The following is a 20,971-nucleotide window of genomic DNA, read 5'->3' on the forward strand; positions in this document are numbered from 1 at the left end:
GTTTTAACTCATCCGGACTTGCCCATTTGTGCAGCTCTTGTCCATGTCCTAACCATAAGTTCCCCACAGGGGGTCCACCCAACATATTAGTCCACCAAACAGCTGGTCACATTTTAAGAGTAATGGGTAACAGGTGGACAGCCTATTTCCTTTACTAGTGAGAACATAGTGGTAATATTAGGAGTTAGGATGTCCACCTGTTATTCACTATTCTTGCCCTATGACTAGCTGCTTGGGATAAGCATAACACCAGCACCCTGTTAATTTAGTGTTGATATTGGGGCAAAATTATGCACTTGCAAATAATTAAATAGTTAAGAAAAGGAGTTTTCCTTTGCTCTAACCCAGCAAAGATACAGTAGCACTAGTTTCTCTTGACTTGCCCCTGTCCTTGCCCATCCCCTGCCATGTGGAAATACATCTGGTCACCTGGGCAGAGTATGGTGATTCTTGTTTTCTACAGTTATCTACTTAATTGGAAAGGCCCCAACTCTCTTTGGGTGAGATTTTTTAAGCTCCTTGGGTGACTAGAAAGCTGTTTCAAGAGAAAGTTGGAAGGACAGCTTTGTTGCCTTTTAGGGAAAACTTATTCTCATTTCTGGGAAATAGGAACAGTGGTCCTATTACACCAATACATCTTTTTCACTTGTGCATTTCTAATGACATTTTTTTATTCATGTTTTTTAAAGTTCCTTATTATGCTCATTCCTACCTTGTGACTCTCAAATAATCCTTTCATTAACATTAATATGTTATTGTCAGTTACAACAATGACAAATAAAAGCAGAAATAGTACAGTGTATTTTTACCCTTTATTGGTGGCAGCAAAGACTCTGAACTTAGAGTCAAGAGAAACTTTGGTTCAAAGCCCACCTCCAGCATTTAGTACCTATGTGACCTGTATGACCAAGGGTAAGTAACTTAACCTTTGTAAGACTAAACTTTCTCATCTGTGAAATGAGAACAGTAACACCTGTAATAACTTATTTCTGGGGTTACAGAAAGCTTAAATGAAATAATATATGTTAAGTACATGTAAACCTTAAAGGGCTGTATTAATGTCAGCTGTTATTATTATTGACACATTAATCTTATAAGCAAGGCAGGTCAACAGAAGAAATGAGGCTCAGGTCAAATTTCTTGACCAAGGTCAGGTGTTGGAATTGGGACTAAAAATCAAATCTGAGTTTTGACTTCTGTCTAGGATTCCCTGCCTTTTTCTTATATTATACTCACTCAGATATCCAATTAGATCTGTTATCAAATGAGGGTTCCCTTTAGTGATACAAATTGAAACCCATTAATCATTGTCTACTCGGTGTGACTTTTGCCAAAAATTCACAGGTCTTATTTTTTCTTCACATCATTAGAGTATCAGTGGAGTAATCTCTTTTTCTTGCCACTTGACTAATCCTTCTTCTCTTCATATCACATGATTCCTTGATGACATCTCTTTACTCCTCATTTTTGGAATTTTTCATTGGTTCTGTGTTGCAGCCTGCTCTTATCTGCCACATACCTTTCCATTACTTTATTTGTGATACTTATTTTTACTTCTTCGAAGACTAGGACAAAATCTCATATTTTAGCCAAACTCAAAAAAGCTAAGGTAGCTGTATGATTTCAGTAAATATAAAAATGATAAAAGAGATAAACAAGGAAATTATATTCTATTTAAAGAAAGACATCATAGATAACAAATCAATATCAATACCTAACATACATATACCTAATAACATAGTATCTAAATACTTAAAGGAAAAGTTAATCAAGTTAGAGGGAGAAATAGATAGTTTAACTATAATAGTGGAGAATCTTAATTTATCCATTTCAGATTTAGACAAATCTAACCAGAAGCTAAGCAAGAAAGAAGTTAAAGACCTGAATAGAACTTTAGAAAAATCAGAGAGGGATGTCTGGTAGTTGCTGAAAGGGAATATAAATTGATTTGTGTGCTGCCAGGCTATACATGGCATCTTTACAAAAACTGACCATTTGTCAAGACATAAAGATCTGACCAAAAAAATGTAAAGAAGCAGAAATACTAAATATTTCATTTAGTGATCACAACACAATAAAAATTACTTTCAGCAAAGGGCCTTTAAAGAAAAAAATTAAAAAATAATTGGAAACTAGTAGCATGATTCTAAAGAACTGATGGTAGGCCAAAGAACAAATTATAGAAAATTTCATCAAAGAACATGGCAATAATGAGTCAACATGCCAAGCAGTATGAGAGACAACTAACATAGTTCTGAGAGGAAAATTATTATCTCTGAATGCTTTCATCAACAAAAGAGGCAAAGAATGAATCAGTATGTAGAGCAGTTAAAAAAAAATTGAACAACAAATCAATACCTCCCAGCTACATAACAAAGTAGAAATCTGCAAATAAAAGAAGAGATTAAAAAAATTGAAAGAAGACCATTAAATTGATGAGCTAGGAGCTGGGTTTTAGATAAAATAATTAGCTTAGAGAAAAATGGGGGGCAGGGGCAGATAAGAAAACCAAATTGTTCAAATCAAAAATGAAAAAGAACCCACAACAACTGAAGAAGAAATAAAGGAAATTATCGACAACTCTTTCCCCAATTTTATGCTAATGGACTGATAACTTATCTAAGATAGATGAATGCTTAACAAAAATATAAAATAGTCAGATTAATAAAAGAAAAAAATCAACTGTTTAAATAACCCAATATCAGAAAAATAAATTGAACAAGCCATAAATATGCTCCTAAAGAAAAATACTCCAGGACCAGCTAGTTTCACAAGAGAATTCTTGTGAACAGTTAATTCCAATGCTATAAAAACAGATTGCAATCATTAAAAAAAGGCACCTTTATAATCTCTTTTTATGATACAAATAGAGTCTTGTTCTCTAAAGCAGGGAGAGATGAGTGAGAAAAAATTAGCGAACAAGATCTTTAATGAATGTTAATTCAAAACAAAATGAAATATTAACAAGTAAGTTATAGCATTTTAGAAAGATTATACATTATGGCCAGGCTAGATTTATATCCTTTTTTGTCATTTTTGCTAATTTGATAGATGTGAGGTAGCATCTCAGAATTGGTTTAATTTAGATTTCTTTAATTAGTAGTGATTTGGAGCATTTTTTTACGTATAGCTTAGATATCTTGAGTCTCTTCCCTTAAGAACTAACTTACATCTTTTGACCATTTATCAGTTGGGGAATAGCTTTTATTCTTGTAAGTGAATTAAATCTTTATATATATTAGAAATGAGACTTTTTTAGAGACATTTGCTGCAAATGTTTTCCCCTAATTTTTTCTTTTTTAACCTTAGCCTTAGTGCATATGTTTATTCAGAAATTATAAATTTTACATAACCAAAATGATCCACTTTTTATTGTTATCTTCTCTGTCCCTTATTTGATTATGAATTGTTCTTCTATTTTTCTTCTATTCACAGCTCTTAATAAAATTACCATTTTTCCCATGTTTCTCTAATTTGCTTATGATTTGAACTTTTATATTTAGACTATGTATCCATTTTGATATTTTCTTGGTATAAAGTATGAGGTAGTGTTTTAATTTCTTCTGTGCCACTGTCTAATTTTCCCTGCGTTTTTTTTTAAAATAAAATTGTAAATCCATATCTCAGAAGCTGTTTTTTTTGTGTTTATTGAATATGAGGCTATTATAAACATTTGCTTACCTATGTTGTATAACTAACCTTTTCACTGATCATGTTCTTTATTTTTTAAACAGTATGCAATTTTTTTTGTGGGGGTGGGATAGGAATTACTTCTTTCTAGTATACAGATCTAGCATGCTGGGCTCCCTTTGTAACCATTTATTTTTTTTCCTTAAAATTCTTTTCCTATTTTGTCTATGAATTTTGTTATTTTTTTCTAGTTCTCTTATTTGTTTAATTGATATGGTATTGAGTAAGTAAATTAATTTAGGTAGTATTATCTTTTATTGTGTTGACTTGTCTTACCCATGAACTATTAATATTTTTCACAGTATTAGATATCTCTTTATTTCTGTAAACAGTTGTTCATAGTTGTAGCTACAGACAATTCTCTCTTTTTGTAAATTCGCATTACACTAATTTGACTTTATGCAAAGAATTCTGAAAGAAATCTTTATTCCTATTTATCTTTGGGCAACTATGTGGCACAGTTGGATAGAGCACTGGGCTTGGAATCAGGAAGACTCATTTTCATGAACTCAAAACTAGCTGTGTGACCCCGGGTAAGTCACTTAGCTCTGTTTGTTTCAATTCCTCATCCATAAAATGGTGTCTAGAAGAAAATGGCAAACGGCAAACCACTCCAGTATCTTTCCTAAGAAAACACCAAAATGGGGTCACGAAGCATTGGACATGGCTGAAACTACTTAACAACAACAAAAACATATATGTTAACTTTCTGTACAGTGCTATGCTCTTTCTTTCTGCTCTTGCCCCTTGGCTTAGAGCTCCACAGCCTCCCACCCCCACAGTCCCACCAAAAAAATAAACAAACAAAAAAAACCCCTCCTCCAAGTGAAACAAAATAGACTAAGGAGAAACCGCTACCATTGCACCACAGAGCTAAGAGGAGACCTTTGTCCCCTTCTGCCCACCTGCCAATGTGTCTGCACCCTGCATATGTTTTCTGTCCACCTGCGCTCAGGTAACTGCATGTCTGTCCTTGGCCCCATGTCATTAGTCCTCTCCCGTCTGCATCTGTGTCTGGCCTCCATGTTCCTGCCCTGTTCTTCCTCTTGGTTCTGGCCAGGCCCCCTTGTGGCTGGTCTGGGCCCCTTGGTGTTCCTCCTTCTGCTTTCACCTCTCAGTGCCTAGCACCCATGTGCCTTTTAACTGTGTGCCGGCCCCTTCCCTTCATGGGAACACTGGGTTTCTTCCTGCCTGCCTGCCCCCTTCCCTCTCTCCCTTCCCAGGTCTGTAATATGTAAAAGTCCGCTTTAAGTAGAGGTCTGCTGAATGGTCCACTTAGGAAAAGCAAGAACTGTTTGTATATTGTTCTTGAATCTGTCTTGGTAGGTAGGTTCCCAAATATTATACATTCTGTAGCAATTGTAAATAGAATTTCTCTTCCTTTTGGATTTTGTTGGCATTATATAGAAGTGCTAATGATTTGTATGGATTTATTTTATATCCTGAAAGTTTGCTAAAGTTATTATTTATCATTATCATTATTGATGTTATTTATTGAAGTGATTGTTATTACTTTTTTAGTTGACTCTTTAGGGTTCTTTAAATACACCAGTATGTCATTTGTAAAAAGTGGTAATTCTATTTTTCTTTAGCTATGCTTATTCCTTAAATTTCATTTTCTTGTTGCTAGAGTTAGTATTTTTTTAGTACTATGTCAAATAGAAAAGGTGATAGTAGATATCGTTGTTTCACCCCTGATTTTACTAGAAAGGGTATTGATCTTTAGATTAGAAAAAATTAGAAAATAAAGAAATTAGAAAAATTAGAATAAATCTTCATGGCATATAATGGTTTTTTAAAACAGAAATGGATGTAATATTTTGTGAAAACCTTTTTCTGTGTCTATTGATATAATCACATGATTTTTGTTCATTTATAGTTTTCCTGGTACTAAACCAACCCCTGCATTCCTGATATAAACCTGTACTGGTTATAGTGTACAGTCTTCATGATATATTGTTTTAGCCTCATTGCTAAATGAGGCTAAATCATTTTGAACTGATATTCATTAGGGGTATTGGTCTATAATTTTTTTTTCTGTTTAAAGGCTTCCTGGTTTGTATATCATGACCATCTCTGTATGAATTGAAGGCATTTGGCAGGATTCCTTATGCTGTTTTTGTCAACAGTTTATGTAATGAAATTAAGTTCAATCAGTGGAACAGATTTGATATGCAATATTGAGAAGGAAAGAAAAACAAAAACACCAGTAACACAGTGTTCATTAAATCCAAAGACCCTACTTACTGGGGGAAGAGCTCACTATCTGACAAAAACTGGTAGGAAAACTGGATAGCAGTCTGGCAGAAATGAGGTATAGATCAACACCCCAGTCAGTAATAAATTCTAGATGTATGTATGATGTAGATATAAAAGGTCACATCATAAATAAATTAGAAGAGTAAGGAAGAAATTATCTTTCAGTTCTATGGGAAGGCAAAGAATTTATTGTTAGTAAAGGCTAGTGAGGAGGTTTGAGAGCCAGGATGTGCAAATGTGTAAGTTTAGGGAATAGCAAGTAGTTCAGGTTGACTGAACACTTAGCATCTCATTTAGAAACTGTCTATTTTACCAGACTGCTATTCACAATGAACTGATTCTCAATAGATTCTTTCCTAATAATTCTCTGAGAATGGTAGAGACTAAGTATTCTCTAGCTTTTCTCTTATAGTTTTACAGATTTATATTAAATAAAAAACTACAAATTAATTGTTATCTTTGCTTCATTGACTGTAGTCAGATTTATAAATAAGAAATTAGAAATCTGAATTGGATCACAAGTCTGGTGAGATGATTTTCTCTTTAATCTGTTATATGCTATTCATTTCTATATGAAACCATCATTATTATTGATTAAAATCTCATGTACAGAGAGAGTTCTGCTAGGTGTTGTGAGATGTTACAAAAGAAGCAGGAAACTGTCGCTGTCCTTGGGAAATTTGTCAATTTAAGTTTAAGTAAGACCTAAGACAAGTATAAGTATACATAAAAACATGAATAATTTCTAAGAACATAAGACATCTAAATATTCAGTTAGAGCCATGTTTCATCAGTATAATAGACATGTATTTACTTGCTGTGCTGGAAATGTAGTGGACATGAATGGCTAAGGAGAGAAGATGTGAAGATTACTAAGTTTTTTTTGTGTGTGTGCCTTTGAAAGGACTAGGAAAAAGAAAAATAGATGAAAGTAGAGAAATACTAAATGCAGAGCAAGAAATATGGAAGTGGAAGAGGTCATAGAGACTTAAACTTGATAGTCACATGCATATATGTAAGTAATGATGTACATTATGTCAGTGGTTAAGCTCTCAAAAAAATGTGAAGGAAAACTAATAGATTTAGAGCTGGAATGGACCACAGAAGTAATTTATTCCAACCCTCTAATTTTATATCTCATACATACATGCAAATATATACATATACAAATATGTGTATTATATGTATATTGTGTGTATATGTATATATGTGTGTGTATGTATAGATGTGTATACACATACGCTCATGCATGTGCACGTGTGCACACACACATACACACACAACAGGCCTAGGGAAAGGAAATAGTTTTAAATTTCTAATTTATTATTTATTTTAAACATTCATTTAAAAATTTGAGTTCCATATTCTTTCTCCAGCCCCTGTTGCATCCATTGAGAAAGCAATCAATATATCAATTATACATATGAAATAATGCAAAAAGCATCTCCATATTAGCCATATTGCAAAAAAAAAGCAAGAAAAATAAAGTAGAAAAATTACACTTCAGTTTCTATTCATCAGTTCTCTCTCCGGAGGTAGATAGCATTTTTTATTATGAGTCCTTCAGAATTGTCTTGGATCATTGTATTTATTATAGTAGCTAAATCTTTCATAGTTGATGGTTGTTACTATATTGCTATTACTGTGTGCGATATTGTCTTGATTCTATTCAGTTCACTCTGTATCAGTTCATATAAGTTTCCCAGGTTTTTCTGAAACCATCCTGCTTGTCTTATTTCTTACATCATGATAGTATTCCATCACAATCACATACCACAACTTGTTTAGCCATTCCCCAAATGATGGACATCCTTTCCATTTCCAATTCTTTGCCACCACCAAAAGAATTGCTATAAATATTTTTGGTACATATAGGTCCTTTTCCTTTTCTCTTTTTGGGATATGAACCTAGCCGTGCTATTGCAAAGTGTATACACAGTTTGATAGTCCTTTGGGTATAGTTTCTTTAAAGATGCAGCGTAGGCACCATCTTCTGCATGAAGCCTTTTCCGATTCCCCCATTTGCTAGTGCCCTCTCTCCCAAACTACTTTGTATTTAACTACTTTGTATGTGTTTGACTTAATCATTTTATATTCATGTTGTAAATATTTCTATATGTACTTGTTGCTCTCATCAAAATATAAGCTCACCATGAGCAGGAATTGTTTTTGTTCTTTGTTCTTGTATTCCCAGCATCTAGCATAATGTCTGCCATATAGTAGTTATTTGAATTATTTGTTGATTGACTGATTGATACCAGGCAACCTATGACCTGAGGGACCCTACATAACAGGTGAATACTTGTTCACAAAGTTGTACCCTGGTTCTAAAGTAGCAGTCAATGTAGTAACATAGGAAATCAATACAGTAGGGAAAGTGCATTATGATCAGTTGAACCACCTTATGGTTGGTGTTATGATGGCATTATTTAGCTAATCTAGTCAGTCAGTCAGCAAACATTTATTAAGTGCCTGTTATATGGTAATCGATGCTAAACTCTGGAGATCCCAAGAAAGATAAAAATAGTCTTGCTTCCAGTGAGCTTACTCACAGTCTAGTGGTAGAGATAATATGAAAACAACTACATATAATCTAGATACATAAGGGATAAGTTGGAGTAATCAGCAGACAGAAGGCACTAGTATTAAAGGTGATTAAGAAATACTTTTTGTAGAAGATGGGATTTTAGCTGGGAATTGGAGTGAGAAGGGAGAACATTCCAAGCATAGAGGCAAGGAGACCGGTGTCACTAGATTGAAGGTTATGTAGGTAGGATGAGGTGAGGCCAGGCCAGGAAGGGCTTTGAATGCCAAACAGAGAGGATTGTGTATTTAATCCAGGAGGTGATTGGGGCCACTGAAGTTTATTGAATAGAGGAGTCAAACCTGCTCTTTAAAAAGATCAATTGATGGCTGAGTGGAGAGTGGACTAGAGTGGGGAGAGACTTGAGGTATATAGATGAATTTAGTAGGCTACTGCAATAGTCTAAATGTGAGGTGATGAGGGCCTGTACCAGGATGTCAGATGAGAGAAGGGGGATATTTAAGAGATGTTACAAAGGTAAAATCAACTTGTCTTGGCAACCTATTGGATATGGGGAGTGGGGAGTGAGTGAGAGTGAAGAGTTGAGGATGACGCCTAAGTTTTTACCTTAAATGAGCGAGAGAATAGTGTCTCTACAGTAACAGGGAAGCTTAGAAGGGAGGAGAGTTTTGGGGAAAAGATAATGAATTCAATTTTGTACATGTTGAGTTTAAGATGTCTATGAGAAATCTAATTTGAAATGTTCAATAGGCAGTTGGAGATTTGAAACTGGAGGTCAGCAAAGAGGTTAGAACTAATACTAGCCACTCTCTGCTCTTTTCCCCATCTTGACTCATTGATGAACCAATTCAGTTCTATACTGCCCTCTCTTGAATCCCATGGCCCCTTATCAGTTCACTGATTACAGTGAAATGCCAAGCTCTCAGCCTGGGATCATTCCCACAATTTGCCACCTTCACTTCTGCATATGTGGTGCTGAACTAAAATGGAGAAAATCACTAGGTTTATTACAAATTTATATCATGTAACCTCAACTGGACCCTCATTGCTATTCAGCAGTCCTTCTGTACCTGCCTTATCTCTTTATCCTACTCTTCATAACAGCTCTTCTAAACCTTTTCATTGCTCCTCAAATCTCGTATGGCTCTCCCTCTTCCCATCCTCTTAGATGAGAACCTTGCTTCATATCTTACAGTGAGGCCTTTTACTATGAGCTCCTTCTTCTCCTCCTATCACTCAGATGCCTTCTGCCATTTATGTCCTCCTTAACCCCATCTCACATGAAGAGGTAGTCTTAATCCTTGTCAAGGCTAACTCCTCTACCTGTACAAGTGATCCCACTCCATTCTGTCTTCACCAACAGATTGCCACCTCTGTCATCCCTATTCTGTCACTTATTCTCAGTCTCTGTCTGTTGGCTTATTCCCTACTGCCTACAAATGTGGCCATATTTCCCCTATTCTTAGTAAACCCTTACTTCATCCTTCCATTCCTATTAACTTCCTCCCTAGAGCTCTTCTGCCCTTTGTAGCTAAACTCCTCAAAAAGACCATCCTTTTCCCTCTTCTCTTGCTCTACTCTTAATCCCTTATAGTTCTACCTCTGACCTTATCATTCTCTTTAATGAAATTATTGTTTATTTCTATGATTTGTTCTTTGACCCATTCATTCTTTAGGATTAGATTATTTAGTTTCCAATCAGTTTTTAATATATGCCTCCACAACCATTTATTGAATGTAATTTTTATTGTGTTATTGTCTTTAAAGGGTGCATTTAATATTTCTGCTTTTATGCATTTATTTGTGAGGTTTTTATATCCTTATTCATGGTCAGTTTTTTTGTGAAGATGTCGTGTATAGCTGAAGAAGAGGCATACTCCTTTCTGTTTCCATTCAGTTTTCTTCAGAGACCTATTGTACTGAACTTTTCATCAGTCCTGTTCATCTCCTTAGCATGCTTATTTATTTTGTGGTTGGATTTATCTAGTTCTTAGAGGGGAAAGTGAAGGTCTCCAACTGATATAAGTCTGTAGTTTATTTCCCCCGTAAGTCATTTAATATTTTCTTTAAGAATTTGGATGCTCTGCCATTTGACATTTATGTGTTTAATGTTGATATTACTTCATTGTCTATGATAACTTTTAGCAAGGTGTAGTTTCCCTGCTTATCTCTATTTTTGCTTTTGCTTTGTCTGAGACCATGATTACTGCCCCTATCTTTTTTTCTTTCTTTTTTTTTAACCTCAAGGGAAGTGTTATAGATTCTGCTCCATTGCCTTATTTTAACTCTGTATATGTTTCTTGTAAACAACATATTGTTGGATTCTGGTTTCTAATCCAATCTGCTATTTGCTCCTTTACTGTTGTAGCTGCTAAATATTGTATTATCCTGACTATGGCTGTATAGTATTTACTTGGTTTCTTTCTGGCTGCTTGAAGTATTTTGAATTTGTCTATAATATTTCTGGAAGTTTTAATTTTGGGATCTCTTTCAGGAGATGATCATAATATTCTTTCAGTTTCACTTTTGCCCTTTCATATGTGGTCTGGTTTTCCATTATAATTTCTTGAAATATGTTGTCTAAGCTTTTTTTTTCTTTGATTATGATTTTCAGGTAGTTCAATAGTTCTTAAGTTATCTCTCCTTCATTTTCTGTTATTTTTTCCAATGAGATTTCACATTTTCTTCTATTTTTTTCATTCTTTTGATTTTGTTTTATTGTTTCTTGATTTTTCATGAAGTTATTAGCTTCTTTTTGCTCAGTTCTAATTTTAACAGTTATTTTCTTCAGTGAGCTTTTGTATTTCTTTTTCCACTTGGAATATCTACTTTTTCAGAAGTTCTTTTCAATCAATGAAGTTCTGTACCTCTTCTACCACTTGGCTAATTTTTATTTCTTAAGAGTTTTTTTATTTAGTATTTTTTTTGTGCTTCTTTTACCAACCTGTTAATTCTCTTTCCATAATTTTATTGCATTGCTCTCATTTCTTTTCCCAATTTTTCCTCTACTATAATTTGACTTTTAAAAGAAAAAAAATTTTTGGAATTTATTCAGTATTTCATTATTCTCCCAGTTACATGTTAAAAAAAATTTCAACATTCATTTTTAAAATTTTGAGTTCCAAATCCTTTCCCTTTCTCCCTGCCTTACCTCCACCCCTCTATTGAGAAGGCAGCAATTCGATATAGGTTATACGTGTGTAGTCATGCACAACATTTCCATATCAGTCGCATTGTGAAGGAAAACATAAACCAAAAAAAAAACCCTCAAGAAAAATAAAGTAAAAAAGTATGCTTCAATCTTTATTCAGTCACCATCAGTTCTTTGTCTTATGATGGATAGTGTTTTTCGTCTTAAGTCCTTCAGAGTTGTTTTGGATCATTATATTGCTGAGAATAGCTAAATATAGCTGATCATCTTATAATATTGCTATTACTTTGTACACAGTACATTTTACTTTTCATCAGTCCATGTAAGTCTTTCCAGGTTTTTCTAACAGTATGCCATCATAGTCACATACCACAACTTGTTAGCCATTCCCTACTTGATGGGCATCTCCTCAATTTCTAATTCTTTGCCACCGTAAAGGAGCTGGTGGCAAAAATATTTGTATATTTTTGTACACATAGATCCTTTTCCTTTTTGTTTTCTCTCTTTTGAGATACAGGTCTAGTACTGGTATTGCTAGATCATAGAGTATGCATGGTTTTATAGTCCTTTGGGCATAGTTCCAAATTACTTTACAGAATGGTTGAATCAGGTCACAGCTCTACCAACAGTGTGTTAATATCTCATTTTCCCATATCCCCTCAACCATTTGTCATTTTCCTTCACTGTCCTACTAGCCAATTGAATAGTTATGAGGTAATATCTCAAAACTGTTTTAATTTGCATTTCTCCAGTCAATTGTGAGTTAAAGCATTTTTTCCTATGGCTGTAGATAGCTTTGATTACTTCATCTGAAAACTTCATGTCTTTTGATTATTTATCAATTGGGAAATGGCTTTTATTTTTATAAATTTGACTCAGTTCTCCATGTGTTTGAGAAATGAGGCCTTTATCAGAGAAACTTGCTTCAAAATTTTTTTCTCCGTTACTATTGCTAACTGTATTTCCCTCCATCCCATCTGTTGACCCTGTTTATTCTTTTCTCTCACTCTTTTCATCCAGTCCCTTCTTAAAAGTGTTTTACTTTTGACTACCCCCCTCCCCCAATCTGTCATCCCTTCTATCACTCCTCCTCTCCCCATCCCATTCCCCTCCTACTTTCTTGTAGGGTAAGGTAGATTTCTATACCCAGTTGAGTGTATGTTATTCCTTCTTTGAGCCAGTGCTGATGAAAGTAAAGTTCACTCATTCACCTTCACCTCCCTCTCTGCCCCTCCACCATAAAAGCTTTTTTTTTTGCCACTGAGACAATTTGCCCCATTCTGCTTCTCCCTTTCCCTTTCTCCCAATACATTTCTCTCTCACCCCTTTTATGTTTTTAGAAATCTACCCTCATGTTTAACTCACACCTGTGTCCTTTATATATGCTCCTTCTAACTGCCCTAATAATGAGAAAATTCTTATGAGTTACAAGTTCATTTTTCCCATGTAGGAATGTAAACAGTTCAACCTTAATAAGTCCCTTATGATTTCTCTTTCCTGTTTACCTCTTCATGCTTCTCTTGAGTCTTGTATTTGAAAGTTGAATTTTCTATTCAGCTCTGTTCTTTCCATCAAGAATGCTTGAAAGTCCTCTGTTTCACTGAATATCCATTTTTTCCTCTGAAGGATTATACTCAATTTTGCTGGGTAGGTGATTCTTGGCTGTAATCCTATCTGCTTTGCCCTCTGGGATATCATATTCCAAGCCCTGTGGTCCCTTAATGTAGAAACTGCTAAATCTTGTGTTATCCTGATTGTGTTTCCACAGTATTTGAATTGTTTCTTTCTGGCTGGTTGTAATATTTTCTCTTTGACTTGGGAACTCTGGAATTTGGCTATAATATTCCTAGGTGTTTTCCTTTGGGAATCTCTTTCAGGAGGTGATCAGTGGATTCTTTACATTTCTATTTTATCCTCTGCTTCTAGAATTTCAGGGCAGTTTTCCTTGATAATTTCTTGAAAGGTGGTGTCTAAGCTCTTTTTTTTGATCATGGCTTTCAGATAGTCCAATAATTTTTAAATTTTCTCTTCTGGATCTGTTTTCCAGGTCAGTTGTTTTTCCAGTGAGATATTTCACATTGTCTTCTATTTTATAATTCTTTTGGTTTTGTTTTACGATGTCTTGATTTCTCATGAAGTCACTAGCCTCCAATTGCTCCATTCTAATTTTTAAGGAGGTATTTTCTTCAGTAATCTTTTGGACTTCCTTTTCCATTTGGCCAGTTCTGCTTTTTAAGGCATTCTTCTCCTCGTTGGCTTTTGGGACCTTTTTTTGCCATTTGGGTTAGTCTGTTTTTAAGGTGTTATTTTCTTCAGTGTTTTTTTGGGTCTACTTTAGTAAGCCATTGACTTGTTTTTCATGATTTGCTTGCATCACTCTCATTTCTCTTCCCAGTTTTTCCTCTGCTTGTCTTAACTTGCTTCTCAAAATCCTTTTTGAGCCCTTCCTTGGCCTGGGACTGATTCATATTTTTCTTGGAGGCTTTGGATGTAGGAGCTTTGACTTTGTTGTCTTCTTCTGGTTGTATATTTTGATCTTCTTTGTCACCAAAGAAAGATTCTATGGTCTGACTTTTTTTGCACAGTTTTCTCATTTTCCCAGCCAATTACTTGACTATTAAAGCCTTTTTTAAGGTAGGGGTCTGCATACACTGTGGAGAATGTACTGTCCCAAGCTTCAGAGGTTTTGTGCAGCAGTTTTCAGAGATACTTCTAGGGACCTGTAAATTTTCAGTTCTTCCAAGGTGTTTACTCTTTCCTGGCCTGTGCTATGGTCTATGAGTGACCACAAGCACTCTTTTCTGCCTTGTGACTGTGAGGAGGATTCCCTCTTTATCACCACTACAAACTTCCCCACACCAGTGCTCCTCCTTGCCCCAGGATCGCCACTTGGAACTGTGACCCAGATCCAAGCATGGGCAAAGCAAGAGAATCCTGCCCCAGCACCAGCAAAGAGATCCTTGCAATCCCCCTCTGATCAGCCACTAGATTTCCCCCTCACTCCGTGGGCTGGAAGCTCCAGAAGAGCTGCCGCCCCAGGGCCACTAAGCCAGGACTGGGGCCAGAACAGGCAGAGAGGAAGGTGAGGGTCACAGACTTTTCCTGCTGACCTTCTAAGTTGTCTTTGGTGTTTGTGGGTTGAGAAGTCTGGAAACTATCACAGCTACCCGAGATTCATTCCCCTGAGGCCTGCTCCAGGATTGCTGAGGCTTGGTCTTTGGCTGTGTGCCCACACCAAACTGCATTCTCTCCCAGCCCAGCACGATAGACCTTCCTAATCAACCATCCAGGCTGTCTCACACTGGAAATTTGTTTCACTCTGTGTTTTTGTGGGTTTTGCTCCTCTAGAATTTGTTTAGAGCCATTTTTTTTTACAGGTATTTGGAGGGGTTTGGGCGAGAGCGCAAGCTAGTCACTGCTTTTATTCTGCCATCTTGGCTCTGCCCCATACTTGTCTACATTTAAAAAAAAATTCATTAACACATTTTTACGCCAAAATCTTTTATCATTCCATCTTTCCTTCTCTTATAATACCTAATCCTCTTTTTTTTCCCATTCACAGAGACTTCAAGTCCCGTGAGAACTTAGTTTTTTCCTAGGACATAACCCCATGTATTGGCTGTGCTTTCCTCCCTTCTCTACCTTGACATCTTGGTGAACAAGTTCTGTATGGGATTCCCTTTTTATTTCACTGATCGTGCCTTGCTATGCCCAGCTGTAGATTACTCCTACCATCCACAGCAATTTCTGGAGAAAGTCAGAAAATCATACTCGCTGGGTCCATTAACCAATTTATTTTCTATTATCCCAACTGGGCTCTTATTGCAACAAGGCATTTCTCTTATACCCCCTCAATCAATTCACTCTCACACTCCTCGCAGCTGCTATTACAAACATTTTTCTCTCTCTTCAAGACTTTGATGATACTCTATTTCCCACCCTCTAGGATGAGGACGTTGCTCATAATTCACTGAAAAAAAAGTTGAAGCCATTTGCTGAGAACACTATCTTCTCACTTCTTCTCTCTCCTAATTCACATCTGTCTAATCTTACCTCACTACAGTCCATCTTCCACTGTGCTGTTAAATTGATCTTCCTAAAGTACAGGTCTGACTATGTTACTGGCCTATTCAGCAAAATGCAGTGACTTCCTGTTACCTCGATGTCAAATATAAGATTCCCTGCCTAGCTTTTAAAGACCTTCTCAATTTGGTCTCTTCTTATTTTTTTTCATTCTTCTTATACTTTGCTCCCCAAAACTTAGTCTGTGATGCTGGGACCCCAGCTTCCTTGCTAATCCTTGCACAGTAGACTCTTATCTCTCCATGAGGAGCATTTGCTCTGGTTTTCTGCCCCCTAGGCCTGCAGTGCTCTCTTCTCATCTCTGCCTCCTGGCTTCCTTCCAGTCTCAACCAACATCCTGCTTTGTGCAAGAAGCTTTTCCAGTATGTCCTTCATCTTAAAACGAAACTACATGAGTATATGACTAATGTTTATTAATATTATCATAAAGCATGATGTATAGAGGTCAAGCAAGTACTGCACCTGTGGGTTTAACCCTTAGACATAACATTGATTTGCAACCTCCACTAGCCTTGTGAGCACATTGAGGGCAGGGTCTGTCTTTTGTTTTTTTTTTGGTATTCCTAGCACTTAACAAAATGCTGTCTAGTAGTAGTACCTACATAGTAGGTGCTTCATAAATATTTATTGACTCATTGTCTCTAACCTTAGACAAGTTACTTCATTTCTTTGAGCCTCAGTTTCTGCCATTGTCAAATAGAAATATTAACACTAAATAAGTTATTCAAAAGGTAGTTTGTAAGGTAACCATTTTGTAAAATTTCAAAGCTGTTATAATAGGGAGGTCTATTATTATTTTTCTCTTCAAAAATCTCATAGTATGGGGAATTGCAAAATTTATTAACAAACAGGGAATTATGAAATTTATTAAATTATTTCTCATATTTATTTGTATTATAAAGTGCCTTTTAAAAATGTCTTCATTCATTGAGATAAAAATCATAATTATCCCAAAATTCATGTTATTTTGTATTTAATTTAATTCAACAAATGTTAATTACTCATTATGTTCAGAGCACTGTGTTAAGCACTGAGAGAGGGGCAAAATTTAGTTAAGTTATAGTTCCTACCCTATTGGACTTTAAAATCTACTGGGAAATATGATACATATAAGAAACAATAATATAAAATATTACATGTTAAATGCTTGATAGAGGTGCAGAATATTGCGTAAGGTCTAGGGGCAGGGGAAGTATTGTCATTACTGAGAAGGAGGATCAGGGAGGGTTTCTTGAATAAGTAGCAATATTTTAGGTGAGTAAGAATTCAATAGATGATGGAGCCATAGCAGGCAGTCTTTTCAACTTTTCTTATCAATGAAGTAAAATGGTTTAAAAACAAAAAATCTTCAGTAGAAATGTGGCATTATCAGACTCTTTTGATGAAGGCCTAAAATGTGAGTCCCTTGAGAAAAGCCTATTCTTTGGAGGTTCTATATAGATCTAATTGTGTGAATGTACTGCATCTCTATTTATAGAATGCAAGTAGCAAAAATATATTCTTAGTGGCTACAGGTAAAGTTCTTTATAGAACTTGAGCTTATAGTTTCAGAAAATCCAGAAGTTTTATCATTGTTCCTTGAATTTTTATGTCACTCTTTGGAGGCATAGTAGTTAAAACATTGTTAGAGTCTAAAAGGGGGAAGGGAATAAGCATTTGTACAGTGCCTACTATGCACCAGATACTGTGCTATTCACTTTTTACAAATATCTCATTTATCAAGCTGAATTTGAATCTTGCCTCAAACACTTAATAACTATGTGACCCTGACAAATCATTTAACCTCTCTCAACCTCAATAAATAAATGCTATAGGGTTTGTTAGTATAAAAGTTAGTTATTTGTTCATAAAGTCTTCCCAAATTTATGTAGCGAGAAAAAAGAAGATCCTTTGGAAAACAATTTGGGAGTATACTAGAAAAACTTGATACTTTTTTGACACCTCAGTTCTCCCTACAGGGCATTATGTCCCAAGGAGTTTAAAGACTGGACATAAAATAGGGGAATAGCTAAACACATTATGGTATATGAATGTAATAAAATATTACCATGCCATAAGAAATGACAAAAATGAATTAAAAGAAACTTGGGAAGACTTTGTGAATAGATTTATAATAAATTATTAACAAATATAATCATAATAATGATACATTTCTAGCAAAGCTACAGAAAGATTCAAACCAAAGCCCTTTACAACATGGTTTGATCCTTTCTTTACAGCCTAATTATACATTATTCACCTTTAAGGTCCAACCAAACTGGCCTTCTCCCTGTTCTTCTTACATGTCACTCCCATTTCCTACTTCTCTGACCATCCTTCATCCCTGGAATTTGGATTTATTATTTTTATGGCTTAATAATATTGCATCATACTCATGTGTCACAATTTATTCAATTTTTCTCTAGTCCATTATCATTTATTTCCAGTTTTTTTTTTGCCTTGACAAAAAGAGATGCTATGACATTTTTGTCGTATAGAAGACCATTTTTTAATTCTTTGTTTTTCCTTTCCAGTGACCTTTATTCATGTATCTAGTAGTGGGATTTATGGACCCAAGAGTATGAAGAATTTACTGACTTTCTCAATGTGCATATTTTGCCCTAACTCATGATTATTCAGATGTATGCCATTTGTTCAGGGGAAAAAAAGGTTATTTTTTCCCCCCTGCATTTGTGAAACCTTAGCACCTAATATCTTTTTAGATCAAATCATTGAAGTTAGAAAGAAAAATTAAACATATCTAGTTTAAGGCAAGTCAACTTAAGTTGACCTTGAAATATGTTGTGAACTGGATTACCTTCTGTTTTGCTAGTTTATCTTGAAAAAGCTGCTAGAAGACTAGAAAACAAAGTAAAGTTTAGTGTTCAGGAAGTATGGTTAACCTTTTGTAACAGGATGCTATTATTGAGAAGTTTTAGTTGAAGTTTGTATAATCAGAAGTTATACTATAGTGATATTTTGCTTTAAAAATACTGTCATATATGTGTAAAAGACTAGTTTACAAAGCACTAAATATCATGTGAAGTAGGCAGGGCTAGTATTTTGTCTTTCTCCCTTTTTTTAAGTGGATCTATGATTTAATCAACGTAGAAAGCTTCTCCTGAGGATTAGAATCTAATCCATGCATATTGGTACCTTCTCAGTAATTTATAATCTTAGAAAGTTCCCCGGGGCACTGAGAGATTAAATGACTAGTCTGGTGCCTCACAGCCAGGATGTATCAGAGGCAAGACTTGAACCTGGATATCCCTGAGGTCTCCTGTAACCCATACACTGCTGTTCTGTGTCTTTCGTTGAACTTTTAAACAATGAGCAAACCGAAGTCACCAGCCTAGTAAGTCACAAACTCATACTTCAGTGCGCTTTCCACAACACTGTACTGGTGGAGAGCCAAGCTCCTTTTTAGCTTAGAATTCTTTCTTTTTACAGATATGGACACATGCTGATTAAAAGAATTTCTTACAACCAGTGGAGCAGTTAGTGCTTTATGAAGATGGGATTTGGAAGTGACCTGAAGAATTCACACGATGCACTGTTAAAATTGCAAGATTGGGAATTACGACTCTTGGAAACAGTCAAGAAGTTTATGGCACTGAGAATAAAAAGTGATAAAGAATATGCATCTACTTTACAGAATCTCTGCAATCAAATTGATAAGGAAAGTACCGCCCACATGAATTATGTTAGTAATGTATCTCAGGTAAGAAAACAGTTTTATTGTCTTAAAAGTATTTAAAATGTTTTAAGTGTAATAATTGTACTTAAAGCTAAAAGATCCCATTTTAACAAATGGATCTTTGTTTTTTCATCTCTTATAATATATTTATTCTCTGGTTTGTTGAGCCCTACTGCTATTAGATTCTGATATATTTATACATTATACCTAGGCTTTTTGAAAGACATAGTATATTGATTATAATTTTAGTGTTGTACATTCTTTCAGTCTATTAGAGTAGAGATTTCTTTTGCTCCTAGATCAACTATACTATGAATCTATAATAGTATATTGATGAACTGTCTAAAGTTGCTAAATAAATTAAGAAAAAAAATTGTTTTATAACTTGAGGTCATATTGTCAGGTAAGAGCCAGGACCAAACCTGTACTTGTACTTGAATTATTAAAATGTGCTTTAAAATTAAAAAATATTAGAGATGAAATTTGATATCAGATTTCCCAAGTTTTACATTTTTCACCATTTATTGTGATATCAAGTTTAGTGATAGTTTAAACATAATTTAAGTAAAAAAAATCAATTTGAAAACATTTGAACACTTGAAAACAAACAGTTCATTGTCTTGGTAAACAGATAGGACTTGTGTATGTCTACTTATAGAAACTACCATTTTACATATTCATATATGAGAGAGATTTTTATTATTTTCTACATGGAAACAGAACGCCATTATGCCCAAACATTCTCCTCATGATTTAAGAGGTATAGGTTTCTGCGTACAAAGGCTCAGACCCAATAACTCCAAAGTAACCTAATTCTTTCTGCCTGATTATTAAGATTATGAAAGTATTTCAGCTGAAGGGGTCTGTAAGCATCAGGTGAAAGTGTTTGGGTGTTTCTGGCTGAGCTACTATGTCATTTCCATTATGCTAAAGGGTTTGGGCCAGCCTTAGAAATTAAAAAAAATTCTTCAGAAAGACTTTGCTTTCAGCCAATAACTGCCATCCAGTGTTTTGACTCTGTAGGGGAAAACTGGCACAGCCTTTAGACATATTTCATGCACAGCTAATTAAGAAAGCAAGGGGTCATTTCACTTAATACATTTATTCATGCATATAACCTTTTAAAAAAGGTTTTATTGAGGTCTTTTGTTTTTACATTAGTCCTTTCCTGAACTGTTGCTGAACTTTTCCTTTTAACAAAGAAAGGTTAAAGCAAAACCAAACTTACAAACTGACTGTGCTTGTTAGTGACCTTCTCCTCTAGTCGTCCTCTGCCTCTTCCAGGATGAGGACAGTGTTTCATCCTCTCTTCTGGGGGACCACGTTTGTCACCACAATTAGTCTGACTGAGGCTGCCTTTAATATTGTGTGTATTGCATTATTGGAGTCTCTGTGCATAGTACTGCCTTGGCTCTGCTTATCTTAACTCTGCATCAGTTCACACTAGTGTTCGGACATTTCTCTAAAATCCTAATTTGCTATTTCTTATTGTAACATTCACATACCATATTTTGTTCAGTCATTCTCCATTTAGTAGCTGCTTTGTGTTCATTTTTTAGTTATAACA

General features: G+C 35.1%; 1 protein-coding gene across 15 annotated transcripts in view; it reads left to right on the forward strand.

Moving 5' to 3' along the window:
- Window positions 1-20,971, forward strand: part of FER (FER tyrosine kinase) — a 257,864-nt gene that overhangs the window by 17,631 nt on the left and 219,262 nt on the right. For all 15 annotated transcript variants that reach the window (XR_013486092.1, XR_013486093.1, XR_013486094.1 and 12 more), the window contains one exon: window positions 19,158-19,428. Coding sequence is in view for 12 of the 15 variants with exons in the window: in XM_020968837.2 (XP_020824496.1) it covers window positions 19,216-19,428 (213 nt within the window). In the remaining 3 variants the exon portion in view is untranslated. The remainder of the gene's footprint in view (window positions 1-19,157; window positions 19,429-20,971) is intronic.

Source organism: Phascolarctos cinereus, unplaced genomic scaffold (genome assembly GCF_003287225.1).
Source record: "Phascolarctos cinereus isolate Bilbo 61053 unplaced genomic scaffold, phaCin_HiC Scaffold_4;HRSCAF=312, whole genome shotgun sequence".
NCBI classification, from domain to species: domain Eukaryota; kingdom Metazoa; phylum Chordata; class Mammalia; order Diprotodontia; family Phascolarctidae; genus Phascolarctos; species Phascolarctos cinereus.